This window comes from Perca flavescens, chromosome 16 (assembly GCF_004354835.1).
Source record: "Perca flavescens isolate YP-PL-M2 chromosome 16, PFLA_1.0, whole genome shotgun sequence".
Classification (NCBI taxonomy): domain Eukaryota; kingdom Metazoa; phylum Chordata; class Actinopteri; order Perciformes; family Percidae; genus Perca; species Perca flavescens.
The window spans coordinates 29,592,979-29,612,978 of record NC_041346.1 but is presented as its reverse complement, the minus strand read 5'-3'; the positions used below and the strand labels follow the sequence as shown (position 1 = coordinate 29,612,978).

The window sequence follows — 20,000 nt, the reverse complement described above, 5'->3', positions numbered from 1 at the left end:
TACAGCATAGTATCGCGATATTTTTCGTGGCAATACTGTATCGATACACAGACGCCAAGTATCGATCTTTTATGATATATGTGTTGGTCGGTTTGTCTGCTTGACAGTCACATTTTGCACCAATAAAATTGAAGTGAGATGAACAAACAGAGAAATGTATATTTTTAGATAAAACAGATGTTGACAAAGTTTCCTTTCGGGACATCATTTGAAATTGGGGAAAAATCTGAAGTTGGAGAAAAGGTAAATACATTGCAATATATTGCAGAATATTGCAATATGTTTAAAATCGCAATAATATCGTATCGGGATGATATCGTATCGTGAGGCCTCTGGGGATTCCCACCCCTAGGAGATACAACAGGGTTTATACGTATGTGGTTATTTTGAAAACCGGAGACGTTTCCCTTCGTTTGTGCTCCTTCGTTTACACGCAAACGGAGAATTCTCCTCTGAAACCGAGTCTTTCTAAAAACTCCGGCCAGAGTGGAGATTTTTTTTTTTAAATCTTCGTTTGCACGTAAACTGAGACAAACGGCAGCCGAGAGAGAGAGAGAGAGAGGGGAAGTGATTGGCTGCTGCTGTTGCTATTTTCGGGATTCTGATTGGCTAACGTGGGCTTGAGCTTCTCGTTACACCGCCACCTACAGGTCTGGCGTGCTCTTGATTGCTTTAACGGCATATATACACACGGGTACATATAAACGAACACTTTTCCGAAAACAACAAACTGCTGTGCATGATGTTATTTATGAAAACGGAGAGGTTGAAATGTCTGTTTATGAAAATAGCCGGAAACGTAGCGTGAGTAGTCGCAGTGTTTCCTCTGTTGATTTTGTAGTGGCGGCACGTCATGGCAAAATTTCTGCGAAAAGGTTTTTTATTATTATTATTATATGAAGTCAGGACAATAGATTCAAACATTGTACAATAGTAATACAACATAAATGAGGATAAAACAAAGAGCCCGTACCAAAAAACTATTCCGATTCCTAAACCGCTTCTTGAAAAACAGAAAAATGACCCCAAAGAAAGGCTTTTACGTCCGTTTTGGTGAGCCCAGAGGGGAAAATATGGCATTTTAAAAGTAGCCTGCGTTTACGGTAGCTAGCTAACGGTAGACTACAGAGAGAGGGGGATATCTTTACCTCCGTTTCGGAGCGACAGAGAGAAAATATTTCAGTCGACTCATTAAGTGGAACCGAAATTTGCGTTCTGGTCCGGTCCGGTTCCTACCGGTTGTGTAGGAACCGGACCCTAGTGATGTCAGCTCGGTAAATGTGAATGTTTTCTAGTGTCTTCTCTCCCGTGTGACTGTAAACTGAATATAAAATACTCGTTAGTTTGCAGCAACAGGACTTTGTTGAGCGAGAAGTGTTTTGTGCAAGTTGCATTATGTAGCAACTAAGTTACTTTCATTTTCGATTAATCCGACTAGTTGTTTGGTCACAGAGGAGTGAAGAGGAACTAGAACATATTCACATTTAACAAGCTGCAAACCCATTAAGCAATTATCAAAATAGTTGGTGATTCCTTTTAAATAAACGATTAAACTATTGAAAATTGCAGATCTAGTTTATATATTGGCCAATGTTTGTTAACAAGGGACTTTAGCAAATCTTACTACACGCACTCACACACACTCACACGGGGAAAATATGGCATTTTAAAAGTAGCTCTACATTTACGGTAGCTATAGCTAACGGTAGACTACAGAGAGAGGGTGATATTTTTACGTCCGTTTCGGAGCGCCGGAGGGGAAAATATTTCAGTCGACACATTTAGTGGAACCGAAATTTGCGTTCTAGTCCGGTTCCTACCGGTTGCGTAGTGGAACCGGGCTTCGATACCCAGCCCTACTCTTTAGGATGTACGAAACGTTAACAGCCCTAGTCGTCAATAATGCTAGCCTTAATTCAGCCAAACTACAAAATAAAAACGCAGGACTGGTAAACCTACAACGCAGGCTGGATGTCTGTCCCAGAGAAAATCACCACTCTGTATTTAAAAAAATATTTAATCACCTTTCGTCACCTTTTTCAGCCCTTGTGAGTTTGCAGGTATGATTTTCCTACCGTGTACTACTCGTGTCCTAGTCGGGTACTGACCGACACCCAACACTCGTAGGTCATAAAAAGCGGTGTAGACCCTCACGTAAAGCACTTCCTGTCGTCTTATCAGCAGCTTAATCTGGATGTCTGTAAAAGTATAACATTAGCCGTTGTAACGTTATCCACCAAAGTGGAAACTCAGCTGTCGACAGGATCAATTCCGATGACATCTGATATCTTAAATAAGTTAATATCTTAATAAGTATTATTTCCAGAAGTGAAAAACAACGTCCCATGCCAGTGTTTTCCCCTAGGTTTGTGAACAACATATGGCGTTTTTCCATTACATGGTGGAGGTGTCAAACTCAATTTCCCAGAGGGCCACCCTGGAAACTAAGAATCACATCAAGGGCCAGGCTTTTATTTCATCGAAAAAGTCAAGGATCTTTTACTGGATTATTGCGTGTCTCATATAGCCTTCTCACTTACAGTTTGGTCCACATAAAGACCCCAAAAAACTAACGTAGCCCTCAAAGAAAAAAGCGACAATCTTTTTGAAAATGGCAACAAAAACATTGGAAAGAAAACGCCAGAAAAGGCCCCAAAAACGTTGGAAAAGTGGCAAAAAGGCACCAAAAGCGTCTGCAAAAGCTACAAAAACTAGGCGGGCCAATATGTATCGTGAAACTAAATTGATCAAAATCTGCGAGGGGGCCAGATTTGGCCCGCGGGCCTCGAGTTTGACACATGTGATGTAATGGAAAAGCCATTAGATGCACACATTTTGGTTTCATCATCAAGAAAAATGCATTTTGACGTCATGTCGGACCATTTTTATTACCGATATCGGTGTCTAAAACGTTGGGAAGAGCTCGAGGAGATAATGAATAAAATAACTCAAAGTTCAAAGACACAACTTGTTAATAACCCTCGTGTTGTCTTCCCGTCAACGATGCAACTTTTAGTTTTTCTCGGTCAAAATTTTAAATGGAAAAACCAAATTCCTGACACCTTTCTTGCTTTTCGGATGATTGCTCTTAATTAGTTAGTAGTTTTTTGAAGCTTTTTTCCTACATTTATGTCCCTTTTATTTCAAACTTTTATCAGTTCTTATTGTTGAAATGCTATAAAATTGAGAAAAACACCCAAATTCAATGAAAGTAGTGAATAGATTTTTTTTTTTTTTTTTTTTTTTTTACTTGTAAAATAACCATCCTTGTAAAATAACCATCCACATTATTATTATTTTTTTTTACAATTAGGTTGAAAGAAAACCCAAATTTCAGATACAGAAACTTTTTTGATGGATGAAAATGGATACAATTTGAGGAACGTTTAAGAAGTCCACTAGGCTACAAACTCCAGTCATTAGATCTGATAAGTCCTGCTAATGCTCACATTTCACATTCAGTCGGCTTAGGTGGTGCCGCCCCCCCCCAAACCTTTTTATAACTGTAGGGAAAACCCTGCACGCTTCAGTGTTTCCTTTAGGATTTTTTTTAGCAGTGGGGGGCAGGTCCAAACATGTGTCAGTTGAGCTCTGGTAAAAAATAACTTTTCAATCAACCTGTTTTCTTCATCTGTATGACTCATGGTTGTAATTACTTCGCTGTATTTGAGTTCAATATTGATTCACGTAACATTTTAATATCGTGTAGTGGTACTCCCGGGGCGAGCAGTTTGCTCAGGATTATTAATGTCCTTTATCGGGTGATTCGCTGACTCATCAGAAAAAAAAAAGCCCCAATGGGCCAGTTTGACTCCTCCAAAACGACTCTGCCTCAAACTCAAACGCTTAAAGCAGAAGAAGTCCTACTCGTAACGTACGCAGATTTCCAAAGAGCATGCCGTTGTCACACTTGAGTTTTCACAGTTGTGTGTGTGTGTGTGTGTGTGGTCAAAAGTAGACGGCTGTCGTCTTCCGTTTCAGCTGATTTTTCGCTATTTCGTTCACTTGTTTCGGTTTTGTTGCTCAAGCTGTGATTGCTGATTAGGAAATAGGGGTGTCACGATACCAAAAATTCCGTAGTCGGTGCCAGTACCAGTAAAATAACACGATTCTCTATGCCGATTTCGCTACCACGGTAAAAAAAAAAAAAAAAAAATGAACTTTTTTATTAAAATATTTGAAAAATTTCATAACAAGACATGTGCAATGGAGCATAGAACAACATAATAAAATGCAATTAATGGTCCTAGTGCAACAACTAGTGACCCCAGACACGTTCCAGACTTTTTAAAAGGTACTGGGCAAAAACACTGCAAAACAAAAGGGTGGATATAGCAGTGCAAGCCATTCAGCTAACAAGATGAACATGGTTTTTTGGCAAAATTGCATAATGTTTTTTACAGCATTTCACACCTTTGCTTGGCTAGTTCAAGGTTTTTACAGACGAAAAAACTAACGTGAACATGGTGCTTGGGTAAGTCGGGAATGTCTTGGACTGACGATGATTCCTGAGACACTGAAGACACTAGAATTACGGTAGGAACCGCTAGAAACACAACAACCTCTCCGTTTATTGGCTTAAAATTACGGCAACAATGGCTTAACACACTGCAAAGTCATGGTCCTCCATTCCTGAATTAATGGGAATAAACGGGAATTGATGGGAATAAACTGGATGTTTTTAATATTGCTTTCCATGGAAAGTTTAGCTGGGGAATTTTGGAAACCTTCCAATTTTGATTTACTATAGTTGGTGGGCTATACAATTAACACACATAGGTTCATAATAGCAATGGGTTATGTAGTTTTTTTTGAAAACTAAATGTTGGCCAGTAATGTAGTAGCCGATGCTGATTACTGCGTTCATGTCATTGACGAATATAGGGATGACATTCAACTGTAGTTGCATTAAATGAGGTTGTTTTAACCAAGATTATGCTGTAAGATGTTTATTTTTTTTTTTTTCCAACTACATTTAAGTTCCCTGTTATAGACTAACCGTATTATAACAAGAAGTATTAAAAATATCCAGTTTATTCCCATTAATTCCCATGGAAAGTTTCCAACTTTGAAAATTCCCGGAATTTTGCAACTCTGGTTGTCAACTATTAAATTAACCGCCCTCTATTTTGATAATCGCTTGATCAGGTTGGGTCATTTTTTTTTTATAAAAAAGTAAAAATCCTCTGTCAGCTTGTTAAATATGAATATTGTTCTAGTGTCTTCTCTCCTCTGTGACAGTAAACTGAATATATCGGAGTTGTAGACAAAACAATTTTCATTTTGGGCTTTTTTTGGGAAACTCTGATCCACATTTTTCACCATTTTCTGACATTTTAGAGACCAAACAACTAACCTGTTCATCCATAAAAATAATCGACAGATTAATCAACCATGAAAATAATGGTTTAGTTGCAACCCGAGTTGATTTAATCGACCGATCGTGTCAGCCAGCCATCGTGTTCTAATCACACGAGGTGCTATATCCCGAAAGTAACCTTTGTTACTACGTCTGGTGTTTCCAGCGGAGACGGCATTGTTTTATCTTTTTGTTTTAGGCTTCACACGGGTAGACGAGGTTTCAACAGCTATAAAGGCAGGGTTATCCCCTTCTGGCAGCACCTAAAGCTGAATAAATGTGAAATGCGGCAAAAAAGTCCCAGAAACGGTGCAAAAAAACGCCAAAACAACGTGAAAAAAGCGCCAAAAAAAAGCACCAAAGTAACTTACTTTTCTCAGATCTAACGATTGAAGTTGGACTTCTTTAGCATGTTTTGTCCTCTTATCTGCTCTAGCTTTTCCAATGTTTTAGACACAGATAAGGGAATTAGTGACCGTCCAAGACGATGTCAAATTGCATATTTCTTTCACTGAAAAACATCACATTTTGGTGAGGAAAGACCCCTGAGCCCCTCCGCCAAATATGCGCACCGAAGTCTCCCACAAACCCAGCGGAAACGCAGATAAAGGTATCTAATCCAAAGTCTTTTCACTCCCTCAGTACCTGAGCTAAAAGGAAATGATGGCTTGTCTGAAAATTGCTCAATTTGTCTTACGCAGCTCCATCCACACACAACCCCCTCTCCTCCCCTAATCCCTATACTTTACTTACTTACTGTACTTGTAGCCAGGAAAAACAGGTTTTTAAAGCTAACTAGTCTTCCAGGTAAAGAGTAAATGCGTGCCTAGAGGCTTAAAGGAGCTTACAGAAGGTTTCGGGTCTTGTTTCGTCAGACCTAACCCTAACTGACAGATCTAACGCTGCAGTGTTTTTTAAACCGGAGCAGGGCTGCAACTAACGATTATTTTCATCGTTGATTAATCTGTTGATTGCTTTCTGGATGAATGTATTGGTTGTTTGGTCTATAAAATGTCAAATGGTAAAGAACAAATATATGGATCAGTGTTTCCCCCAAAAGCCCAAGATGACGTCCTCAAATGTCTTGTTTTTGTCCACGACTCAAAAGATATTCAGTTTCCTGTCACCGAGGAGAGAATTAACTAGAACATATTCACATTTAACAAGCTGACATCACATCATATTTTTTTTTTCTTTAAGGATTAAATTGCCAAAAATAGTTGGAGATTAGTTGAATGGTTGACCACTAATGATTAACCCTTCAAACGGGGAATGAAGAAATGGTCTTCCAGTGCCTAAAGTACATTGGTTGCATATTGCGATGTCATTTCTCAGAGTATCTTTAAATGTTTCGTATCCCTAAAATCAGTAGAACCTAAGCTGAAAGGTTATGTAAGTCAATAAATAATAGTAGTTAATAAAACTATTGAAATTGTGCCATGAATAAAAAAAAAAAAAAAAAAATCTGACCAGTTTTCATCAAATTGTACTAAACACACACAAAAAATGTAAACAAACTGTTTCTAGATGTAGAAACACTAACAAAATATCCCTTAACACTCCATGAGTTATTTATTTATTTATTTTTTAGTAAAAAGACACTCGATCGCCCGATCAAAGAGCCATTAGGAAGCGATGCTGGCAGCAGGGAAATCTATTTAACCCTTGTGTTGTCTTCGTGGGTCAATATTAAAAAATTAACACTTTGTTTTGTCGCTTTTTAAACGTTTTTATTTGTTTTCACTACAACTACTAACTATTAAATTAACTTGTGACAACCCTATTTTCCTATGTTGTGTCTAAGTGACTGATGGGAACAACAATCTTTGACATGGGTCCAGTATTAGGCCAGATCGCTGCAGTCGGCAGCGGTGAAACAAGCTACAATTTAAGTTAATGGGACAATTGTGCAGCTTGTATTTACCTTCACAAAAGTGCTGGTTTTGCCGCTGACAGACTCAGATTAATATTCTAGTCTATTCCAGTTTTTGTGCGGGAAAGTCACCGGACACCACAATCTTCTGAACGTAGTCATACTGAGAAACAGAGAGAGCTGTGTGGAGTTGATAGTCTTAATTAGCGTTGTAGCAACTCATTTGGCAACGGCTGGAATGTAACTGATGTTCATTCATATCAAAAAGTCCCGCACTAAAGCTTTACAGCGCCTTTTTAAACTCATTAAAATATCGATATTTGGCGCCAACGTGTAGATTCTCGTATCTCTTAAAGGACAACGATAAATTGCCGTATCGCTATTTAGTCCCAACCCTGGTCTAAGGTATATTTGAACACATCAAAGCCTTGGCACTGGGCTGTGTGGTCTGTTATCAACACGGTTTAATTACTTACATGGCCACAGACGCAGCTATAAAAATGACAGTGACATCCTGTTAACATGTTAAATATTGACACATGTGCATACTTCCTGCAGTGTTAAATAGTCACCAAGATCAGCAGCTAATTAAAGCTGGGCCTTCTTTACACTTGCTGAACCTGGTACTTTGGGAGTTTTTAATGGCCAAAGAAAGAGCTCAGAACATTAAAATACTTATAATGTGAAGCAGGCGCATCGGAGGGTGGAGGCAAGTAGGTCAAAAGTTGCAAAGAAACTCCCGCACACTGTCTTAACTTGCAAAGATAAAGTTAGAACCTGGCAACGTACCGGCACTAGGCCATCAGGCCAGAAAAAGACAAAAAAGAATGAAGCTCTAAAATGTACGAAAACGTTGCCGGCTATTACATTTATCTTTGCAAGTTAGACAGTGTGCAGGAGTTTGTTTGTAGCGTTTGACCTAAGGCCGTTTTAATCTTCTGCGTCAACTCCGCGCTGTAGCTACGGCGTCGTGACCCTTTCGGAGTTCTGCGTCGAGGTTGCTTTGCATGCGGTGCATTTCACCGCCATAACACTAGGGGGTGTGTGGCCAAGTCTGAGGTTATTTGCGAGGTGTCTGCCAGCCCGTTTATGTTACGTTAGCGAGCAAACTTTAGCACAACTGCCCACAAAGTAGCTACTGCTTGCTGGCGAAGTGCTAATTTCAAAACGTTACCGACGTATAGACTCTTAACAAACGGATAACTCCGTCGTTGTAACCAAAATATGTCTGAGTTTATTTTGCGAAGCTGTTGTCAGTGAACTAGCATGTTGCTACTCCCCGCAGTAGGCTGCTGGAAACACACGGGACCAGTCGACCAATCACAGTCCTCGCCGTGCGCGTCTCCTCGAAGCAAAGTTACAGATTTTTGGAGGTGCACGTTGAGCTACGGCGGAGGGCTTGGAGAGGGAGTTCGGGGCCACGCAGAGAGGTCTGCGGGGTACGGCTGGGGGTAAACGATTATTTATTAAACGATTAATCAGGCGATTATTTTTCTGTTGCTCGATTAATAAAAACCATAATGTATCTTAAATAAATACCAAAAGAAATCTTAATAATATACTTTATTAAACAGTTTTGCACAGCAAAAAAATCTTCTGCTTTACACAAAATTAAATAAATACAATTATTTTACTGTTATACAAAATGAAAGGCCCAACGCATCTTAGCTCTCTCTGTGCAGTTTGTTCATGCTAGGTTAGTAGCTAACGTTAGCTACTATAGATAGCTGTGTTCTGCAGCCGTAAGCTAGCTACGATTTAAGCCAACATTAGATGATAACTAACGTTAGCTAAACACAGCTGTCGAGGCGCCAGTAGCTAGCTAACGTTAACGTTAGCTACTAACCTAGCACCAACAAACTGCACAGAGAGCTAAGATAGTTAGCTAGCACCACCAAAGTGGGCAGAGCTCAAGCTACACAAACATGAAATTAATTTAGCCAACGTTGGTACTAAATTAGTACTTATTTATTATTGTCTCCTTCACAAGTGACAACGGGGTGCCTCTGTTTCAGATGCTCCCACATTGCTGTTGTGCTGGTGTGGTATGTCAACTCCATTTGGCAAAGAGCGCAAATAACTATGCCTTTTAAGTTTGGGACTAAATTCGAAATATTCCCATACCTTCGATGATTTAGGGCGAGCTGTATTTTTTTTTTTAGGACTTTTTCTTTTATTGGGGCTTTTTGCAGGACTTTGTTGGGAATTATGTGAGGAGATTGCCGTTTCGTTCTCCATTACGCACTGTTTTGGTCTCCCACGTGTGTGTGGCGAAGCGTTTGTCATCGAAGCATCGCTACAGGCCTACTGCGGGGGTGCGCTGTCAATTCGACGCAGAAGCATAAAACAGCCTTTACCCTTGTTGTTGTCAACCTTGAAAACGTTTTTGACGCCTTTTTGTCACAGTTTGTTTTTGCTTTTTCCAACATTTTAAATTAGGGCTGCTCGATTATGGAAAAATTATATAATCACGATTATTTCAGTCAATCTTGAAATCACGATAATTTAACACGATTACTCGTTTACTTCAGGAAAGATGTTGCAATGATTGAACTTAAAAAACAGTGGAAAAGGTTAAATAAATCAACTGTGAAATAACACATACAGCTGTGTAATTTGCTTTCATACTTTTCCTATTTTAAACTTTTTTTTCATTCAGAAAATAAGAGTAAATAAGCCAAAATCATAATCACGGTTAAATTTCGATTAATTGCACAGCCCTATTTTAAATTGTAAAAGTTTGCTTCTACACATTTTCAGTGCCTATTTCTACGTCCCATATTTTCTGATATAAAACTGGTCAATTTGACCCGAAGTCAACACAAGGGTTAAAAGAAAGCTAATCGACTGAAAAGAAGAGAAATTCCAAGTTCGACATAAGAACTTCAAAACCTTGCTTGCGTAAACGTAGGTATATTTAAATTGCACAGTATAAAGTACTAAAAGTACTCATGATGCAGAACGGCCACAGTGTTCTCCCACATGATTTCAGAGTTCGGTTATGTTATTATGAGAAGTGTAAAAATAGTTTTGGCTCATTACGAAACCTGACCTAGACTGTGCTCGTCCGCCGCAGTCTAGGTCACGGTCGGTTGGGCTCATTTGAGTTCACATAAAGACCAATTCAGAAAGTAAAACTATTGAATAATAACCGATAAATTACACCTCCACACTCCTTTTTCCCTTTTACTTCAATGTAAAGGGTTACAAGTATATTCTGAAAATGTTTCCCAATCAATCGCTCTGCGAAACAGCCGGTGAACAGCCAGAGATATCTTAAGAAGAATTGGTGCAATTTCAACGATATGGCAGTGGTGGCCCAAAGGTTAGAGACGCGAGCTTGTGACCGGGAGGTCGTCTGTTCAATCCCTAGACTGACAGGATAAAGTCTGGGTGGGGAAAGTGAAAGCCCTCATTACCAGGGCTGCCACCTCTTAGTCGATTAGTCGACTAATCGGTCGTTTTGGTCTCAGTCGACTAAGATTTCTTTAGTCGATTAGTCATTTTTTATGCTTATTCATGCTTAATTACTTAATTCCAAGAAACTTCTGAGCACATTTATGGTAAACACAAGATTTAAAGTGGTGCTTTTGCAGGATTAATTGTGGAGAAACTCAGTTTTACAGATGGTTAATTAACTACATTTATATTGTGCTTTTCTAGTCTTAACCACCTCTCAAAGCGCACAGCTCTGTTAATTAAATCAACTAATCGATTAGTCGACAAAATCCTATAAGTGTTAGTCGACTAAGAATTTCTGTAGTCGAGGACAGCCCTACTCATTACCACCACTGAGGTGCCCTTGAGCAAGGCCCTTAACCTCCAACCGCTCCAGTGGAGCTGCTCAATGGCCAGCAGATCAGACTGGGGTTGTACTGGGCAGCTTCCAGGTATGAATGTGGAACTGGGTGAATGTGATCAGGTCCTCGTTGCAAATGAGAAGTTTTTCTCAATCGACTTAACCTGGATAAATAAAGGTTAGAATATGTCTCATTTTGCTACTGTATTCTGGTCACGATGGGAAAGGAAATGAGTCTGATGGCACCGAAAAAATATGTTCCTCAAGCACTGAAAGGTGCTGTGAATTTGCTTCTAAAGAAATAGGAACTGGTCTATTCTTTCTGGAGAAACCTCACACTGTGTGTCCACTTTTATTCTTTTTTTTTTGATATTGCCTCCTTTTTAATGACTTCTCTGCAAATGTCATACTTTGCAAAGTCATGCAGTGGAGTAAGAAGAACAATATGTCTCCGAGATGTAGATGAGCAAAAGTTCAAAGTATGGAAAATGGAAATATTCAAGTACAAATACCTCAGGAGCCAGTAGAAGACAAGCGTTGGTAGCTTTTGGGAGTGTAAAAAGAGCTCACCTCGGAGCCAGTAGAAGACGAGTGTTGGTAGCTTTTGGCTGATTGCAGTAGTAGTAATTTTGTTAGCGAGGTAAGGACGCTGTCATGTAACTGTGCTAACAGCGGGTTCATACTGAAGCAGGTTTAATGGAGGCCGAGTTATGTAACTACAGCCAAGAGGAAGGTGCCCTGCTCTTATGGACCTTGTCTATCCAACCACGCAGTCAATATATATAGTGGGTACCAGCGTTAGCACAGAGGAGTGTTTTCCCTAGCTATGTGGATGACTTAAGTGCACGTATTTGGCGGGGGTTTAGGCGTTCTTCCTCAAAAAGATTTTACATTTTTAAATTTCCATTTTTTTTTTTTGTACATTTTTGTTCATTTGGAGTCTTTTTGTAATAATAATAATAACTACAATAATACATTTTATTTAAAGTCTGTTTTCTGTACAGTGTCCTCTCTGACTAATCTCAGCAACCATACAAACTGCATCAGATGGATGGATGGACAGATAGATGGATAGATGGACAGATAGATAGATGGACGGACAGACAGACAGATAGATGGACAGATAGATGGATGGATAGACAGATGGATGGATGGATAGATAGATAGATAGATAGATAGATAGATAGATAGATAGATAATTGGACAGATACTTTTCTTGATGCCCAAGGGGAAATTCAAGCTCCCAGTAGCTTATATAGACATCACACACAACATACACATACATTACATCATAAACAGGATGATAAAATAACCACATGAATAATATGGACAATAGCAGAAAAGATACTAAATAAAAAATCCACATCCAGTCTGCATGGTAAGGTGCTCTATGAGAGGGTGTGTCATGGTGGTATAGTGCAAATAAGTCCAATAGTGCAAGGATAAAGTCTAAAGACCAGCAGTAATTATGGGTTAAAATACGGGAATAAAGTAGACAGTAGGATAGACTCAACAGTCAATATTAGAGGTTTGAAGTAATACAATTTCTCCCCCATGCCTGTTTTTATTGCAGAAGAAGGGCCTGCTTTTTGCAGTAAATGTTACCAACATGGCGTCTGAGTGTAATCCAGAATCAGCTGCTAATGATTCAGCAGGACACACACACACACACACACACACACACACACACACACACACACTCTCACACAGATACATATATAGGCCTCTGAAAGAGGAAGTGTTTACTTCCTAGATTCTTGTTGTTCTGTAACTGCAGTTGAAATGTTGCATCCACTGCTCCTTCCCACTCTCCAGTTAAAATCTGCCTATACATAACCAACTGGGATAACTGGTCTGCTGGGGTCCTCTGGGATGATGGTGATGTTTTTTTTTTTTTTTGGGGTGCCCAAGTAGTCCCAGTTTGGGCCTTTGTGAATTTGAAGTTTATATAGTTTTAGTGCAGGTCGCAGTGTCATGATGTTTTTATTAGATGGGGGAAATGTATAACCTAGAATAACAGCATGCCAACGCCTTGCAAAAGGGGGAAGAATGTAAATTCAGCTTTCATTTGTGTCCGTGCTTGCAGCACTCTTTTTCAGAGCTGCAACGGCTACTCAACCAATGGGTTTCCCCCCCCGCCATTATAAGGTTTAGGTGAAGCACCCCGAGCCGTTTTGTGCACAACCTCAGCGAATGAATGTCACTAAAACTTTTTAATGATTGTAGTTAGACTTCTTCAGCAAGTTTAGTCTTTAAGCTTTTTGAGAGGTATGTATTTATTATCTGCTCTAATCTTTTTCCAATGTTTTAGACACAGATATGGTGATCATAACGGTCCAAAATGATGTGAAAAAGAGACCCAAAACTACCACAAAGGGACACAAACTGACTACAAAGGGACGCCAAATGACCACAGAGACCCAAAGCAACCCCAAAGAAAACACAAATGACCCAATAGAGACACAAACCGACTACAAAGAGACATGAAACCCCACAGAGACATATAACGTATGGGGGAAATTGCTTTTTAAAAGAAAATATTATAAAATGTCACATTTTCTTGAGGAAGGAAGCCTTAACCCCTCGCCGAATACACTCACCTAAGTCTTCTACAAAGCTAGGGAGAACACTGTATGGCCAGCCATAGTGCTGCGCCCGGAAAACCAACTCCAGTTGTAATGCCAGTACCTACGTCCAGGGCAATGGCAGGATTTACCCAGCATGCATGTCTTAATCAGGGCTGTAGTCAAGACCACCTTTTGTCGAGTCCAAGACTAGGACTAGTCAAGACCGAGTCCAAAAAGGTTAGAGTCCAAGACAAGACCGAGTCCAAAGAGGTTCGAGTCAGAGTCAAGACCGAGTCCAGGACAGAAAAAAATAATGGCCAGGATCTCCGTGAAAAAGCACGATATGTGTGTCTCCATTTCAAACCTCACCGCAGGTTGACTGCTTTTAGCAGCACAGGTTGATCGTGGGCGACGAATAATACCGTCGTGGTTAGCTCGCCGAAACTCTACCGCCGAAGTTGCTGGCTGGCTCGCCAACGTTGGCTAATGTCCGCTAGCATATGTACAGTTAGCTTAGTCAGCTTTGTGTGTAACGTAAGAAAAACCCACCCATGTCGTAGGAGTGAAGCTTAATATTTAATTCAATAAAGTGATGGTACAAAAGGAGCACTAACTCCACAGGTCTTGTGTTGACAACGTGGACACAGATATAGGAAACTCCGAATATTTACCTATCAAGCTAGGCTAACGCTGTTGCACTAACGTTAGCAAACGTCTGCATAGCGTTAACTAGCAACTTGTGAAAAGCCGAACAACATCCCCGTCCAACCTGTGTTTCACTTTCCCTCCAATATTATTATACACATAATAAAGACACCTGGACTCGGTCGAGACCAAAAGCCATATTTGGGAAGACTAGTGGCCGAGACCGAGACAAGTCCAAGTCCAAATACCAGCGAATCCGAGACCATAGAAAAACCGTCTTGAGTCCCAACGTGGCATCATGACTTTGCGTAAACATACACGCCACTTTCCTAAAGCCAAGTGGTGTGTTATCTGGACGCATTTTGGGCTATCCACGTGTATGTCTACGCTGTATACACACGCCGTCTTATCGCGAGAACGTCACACGCTTGTAAAAAAATAAAGGTTGGATTTAGGAAAAGAACATTGGGAAAGGCTTTAGTAACACAAAAAAACGACAAAAATACAACGGTGACCAACGTCACACGCTTAGGAAAACTATAAAAAAAAGTCCATGCTAGGGCTGGGAAAAAAATCTATTTTGATTTTAAAATCGAGTTGGTAGGTCAAATCGATTCACATTTTCAAAAAAATCCATTTTTTTGATTTTTTTTTTTTTTTTCAATCCAAATACAGTTTAAATAATTGGGATGTTTAACAATCTTTGTTGCACAGTGACTTTTCAGTTAGAGAAAGGGTTTGCCTTTGCAATTTTGTTTGTTGATGCACTGTAATTATAAAAAATAAATATATATTTTTAAAATATATATTTACAGTTCGCAGTTATTTTGGGGGGGAAAATCGAATCGTAAATCAAGTTTTTTATTAAAAAAATTGCCCAGCTCTAGTCCATGCTAGTGAAAGTCCTGTGTTTTTACCCATCTGCCACCTCCTTCCGCGGACTTGCGTCCTTTCATACTGCTCGCTACGGTGAAAATTCACACGAAATGTAGGTCAATGGCGGCCGAACGCCGCTGATAAACGCGCTAAAAAGCAATTATGCGTCTTGATAACGCGCAAAAACGGCATACAAATTGCTGTGTCATACATAGGCCGCTTTATGAGATCAGTCTGTGAGTCTGGACTCGAGTCCAAGACCGGACTCAAGTACTACAGCCCTGGTCTCAATGGTGGGATAAAACCGTAGTACCCAGAAGAAACCCACGTAAACACGGGGATAACCTGCAAACTTCACACAGACAGGTCGAGCCCAGTACTCTGCAGTGCTAATTAACCTTTGCAGCTCTGCTATATTATGCATTAAAATCCACGCAGGCTTCTTTAGTCTTATAATATTTTAAAGCGCCCATATTCTGCTCATTTTCGGGTTCATAATTGTATTTTAAGGTTGTACCAGAATAGGTTTACATGGTTTAATTTTCAAAAAACACAGCTCTCTCTTACTGCTGCAGATCCTCTCTTCAACTGGTCTCTGTTTTAGCTACAGAGTGAGACCTCTTTTCATCTTCTTCTGTACTATCTTTGATTGCACTCGCACATGCTCAGTAGCTCAGATGTAGATCATGTCAGCTAGCTCCATAGACAGTAAAAGAAAGCCTGTTTCTCCAACTTCAGTCAGTTCCAAGGCAGGATCAGCTGGGAGACTTCTTCTAAACCAGGGAGCACATGGAAGTAGTTCTTTTGGAGATTATGGTGAACTAGTGTGTGTTGTAGAGTTGTATTGAGAATGAGGTAGCTAAATCCAGCACGCTAACGCTAGCATGCTAACGGTTGTGGTTAGCCAGCTCGTTTCGGCTTGTGACGTAGAAAGCCGAGCCAGCTCACCAGGAGACTGAAGGCAGGACACATTCAGAAACAGGATCTCACTCAGAACACCATGGATGGATTTATTCAAAGTTTGTATGTGTGTGGAAACACCAGAGACACAAAATAACTCCCCAAATCACCAGAAAAAGGGATTTGTTTTCATAATATGGGCACTTTAAAACCTAATTCAGAAGCATTCCAAAGTCCTGTGTATGGCCCATGGTTCGTTAGTCTTCACGTGATGATAAAGTCCCCCAGAAATCTCGCTACACACACACACACACACACACACTTAGTTCAGCCACAGCTTCTATAGACTTTAACATTTTCTCCCCGGAAACAAAAGGTTATTTATGGTTGTTTATCTGCTGTGGGGACTGAACGCAGCATTACCTCGCCACGTGAGCCCCCACTAACCACGTGGAAATACTGCTGAGAGTACAATGCTGGGATGTAACAAAGTACATTTACTCAACTACTGTACTTAGGGCCACATGTTGAGGTACTTGTACTTTACTTGAGTCTTTCATTCCCGTGCCGCTTACTACTTCAGACAGAAAGGAAGAGACAAAGAGAGACAGAAAGTAAGACGGCAAGAAAGAGACGGCAAGAAAGAGATGTGAAGGAAAAGACCGAAAGGACGAGACAGACAGACAGACACAAAGAGAAAGAGACAGAAAGGACGAGACAGACAGACAGACAGACAGACACAAAGAGAAAGAGACAGAAAGGAAGAGACAGACAGACAGAGATGAAAGGAAAAGACCAGAGAGAGAGAAACCGAAAGAAAGAGATGGAAAGGAAAAGACAGACAGGGAGGGAGGGAAAGAGAGAGAAACAAAGAAAGAGAAAAAAGGACAAAAAGGAGACCTAAAGCGAGACAAAGATAGAAAGAAACAGAAAGAAACCGAAAGAGAGAGAGAGAGAGAGAGACAGACAGAGAGACAGACACACAAAGAAAGAAATATATGACACATTACCACATGTAGTTTATAAAATCTGATGTTTGATTCTAAAGTAAACTAGCCGACAATATAACGGCTACAAGTCCAGCTGAGATGATGAGACCTGTGTGTGTGTGTGTGTGTGTGTGTGTGTGTGTGTGTGTGTGTGTGTGTGTGTGTGTGTGTGTGTGTGTGTGTGTGTGTGTGTGTGTGTGTGTGTGTGTGTGTGTGTGTGTGTGTGTGTGTGTGTGTGTGTGTGTGTGTGTGTGTGTGTGTGTGTGGACCATTAAACGCACAACTGGTTGGATCCTTTACTCTTTCTACACTGGGAGGATTCTTCTTTAATAACTCCATGTTGCTGATGATACTTAAACACTTTTACTGAAGTTACATTATCACTGCAGGACCTTTAACTGGTAACAGACTAGGGCTGCCACCTCTTAGTCGATTAGTCGACTAATCGGTCGTTTTGGTCTTAGTCGACTAAGATTTCTTTAGTTAAGTCATTTTTTATGCTTATTCATGCTTAATTACTTATTTCCAAGAAACCTCTGAGCACATTTATGGTAAACACAAGATTTAAAGTGGTGCTTTTGCAGGATTAATTGTGGAGAAACTCAGTTTTACAGATGGTTAATTAACTACATTTATATTGTGCTTTTCTAGTCTTAACCACCTCTCAAAGCGCACAGCTCTGTCAATTAAATCAACTAATCGATTAGTCGACAAAATCCTATAAGTGTTAGTCGACTAAGAATTTCTGTAGTCGAGGACAGCCCTACTCATTACCACCACTGAGGTGCCCTTGAGCAAGGCCCTTAACCTCCAACGGCTCTGGTGGAGCTGCTCAATGGCCAGCAGATCAGACTGGGGTTGTACTGGGCAGCTTCCAGGTATGAATGTGGAACTGGGTGAATGTGATCAGGTCCTCGTTGCAAATGAGAAGTTTTTCTCAATCGACTTAACCTGGATAAATAAAGGTTAGAATATGTCTCATTTTGCTACTGTATTCTGGTCATGATGGGAAAGGAAATGAGTCTGATAGTGGCACCGAAAAAATATGTTCCTCAAGCACTGAAAGGTGCTGTGAATTTGCTTCTAAAGAAATAGGAACTGGTCTATTCTTTCTGGAGAAACCTCACACTGTGTGTCCACTTTTATTCTTTTTTTTTTGATATTGGACCTTTTTAATGACTTCTCTGCAAATGTCATACTTTGCAAAGTCATGCAGTGGAGTAAGAAGAACAATATGTCTCCGAGATGTAGATGAGCAAAAGTTCAAAGTATGGAAAATGGAAATATTCAAGTACAAATACCTCAGGAGCCAAGTGTTAGTCGACTAAGGAGTTCTTTAGTCGAGGACAGCCCTACAACCGAGTATATCTACTGTGTGGTATTAGCACCATAATAGAGCCAGGGCTTCTCCGTGCACATGCTCATTATATACGCCCGTGGAGGTGAAACCTGGCCACTTTCTCTCCCTGGTGGATGCAGGGTGCTGCTGGGGTGTTAATGGGCCCAAGGGGGGGGGGGGGGGTGCTAATTGAATCATTCTCCCGACTCTCATTCTCATTAGTGGCCTGTTCCCAGGGCAGCGTGCATCTCTCCAGGTTCCCCCGCGGGGTCCCTTGTGTTCCTCTTCCCTCCCCTGCAGCTTTGACTGTGTCATCGGGGAGACAGGGAGAGTCCCAAACCCAGGCCGTGATCACAGACCGGAGGTGGAGGTGGAGGAAGGGACCGACACGTTAGGGCTGTGCAATTAATCAAAATGTAATCGTGATTAGAGGTGTTGAAATTAATCCAATAATCGATGCATCGAATCGTGGACGATGCTACATCAATAATCGGCCGGCTCATAATGGATTATTTCTGTTTATAATGTAATGTAGGCCTGACAACATTTCTGTTGACATATTCTGGTGTGTTTTGCACATTCAGGAGGTGCCATGTGCTCAGTGCTGTATAGTTTTATGTATCCAGTTTATTTAGTATTAGAGCACTGCAGAATGTTTGGTTTTTGAAGCTTGAAAAGCTCTGAATTAAATCTCCTACATGGCTTTAATAGAAACATGGATTTGACGCATCGAGATGTCGAATCGAAGACATGATGATCGTAATTGAATCGGGAGATCAGTGAAGATTCACACCTCTAGTTGTGATTTATGTTTTCGGCTCCCAATGATCACAAAAACTCAATAATCGAGAAAAACAATTATTTAGCTCATTACGTTTTGGAAGTAAACTCACAGTTTTATTTGTTGTTTTTTTTTTTTACTGTTGATTTATTAAGTTCAATAATTGCAACATCTTTCCAGAAGTCAACGAGTAATCGTGTTAAATTATCATGATTTCAATATTGACCGAAATAATCGTGATTTATATATATTTTTTCCCATAATCCAGCAGCCCTACGACGTGTATATTAATCCCTTCTTTTCTCTCCTCCTTTTGTCCTCCACAGTATTCGCAGCGTGATGCAGAAGTACCTCGAGGAGAGAGACGAACTGACGTTTGACAAAATTTTCAACCAGAAAATTGGTAAGTCCCCAAACGTTTTATTTTTTATTTTTTTTGGTTATTGTTTTCCGACTACTACATTAGCGGGGTCCACTTGCACCGAGCAGATGAAATGCTGCAGACCTCGTAATAGAGTTAGCGGTGTTCAGTGAGAAGACGACGCCGCTCGGCCACACACACAATTAAATAAAAATGGATCTTTTAATTTTTTTTATGACCGTGATCACATTCACACGTTGTGCATGAGTCCTCTGAGCTGCCCAATCCCTAATCCCCCCCCCCCGAGAGGCTCACAAGTCTCTGAGCTCGAGCTAGAGTCTGCATATTTTACATTCAGAGCTTCCTTTGTTTGGGTATTAAGACACATCAAATATCATATTTTTTTTAGATACCTGGAATTCGACACCGGTTCCTGAAAAATACTTTTTTTTCCTGATACAATTTTTTTTTTCACTTTAATTGCAGTGGTGCACATAAGTTTATGAACCCA

The 20,000-nt window shown here is 40.3% G+C and overlaps 1 protein-coding gene across 1 annotated transcript in view; it reads left to right on the top strand.

Annotated features, from left to right (window-relative positions):
* Positions 1 to 20,000, top strand: part of grk3 (G protein-coupled receptor kinase 3) — a 155,376-nt gene that overhangs the window by 9,986 nt on the left and 125,390 nt on the right. The window contains exon 2 of the mRNA XM_028601466.1: positions 19,455 to 19,531. Within this exon, the coding sequence (XP_028457267.1) occupies positions 19,455 to 19,531 (77 nt within the window). The remainder of the gene's footprint in view (positions 1 to 19,454; positions 19,532 to 20,000) is intronic.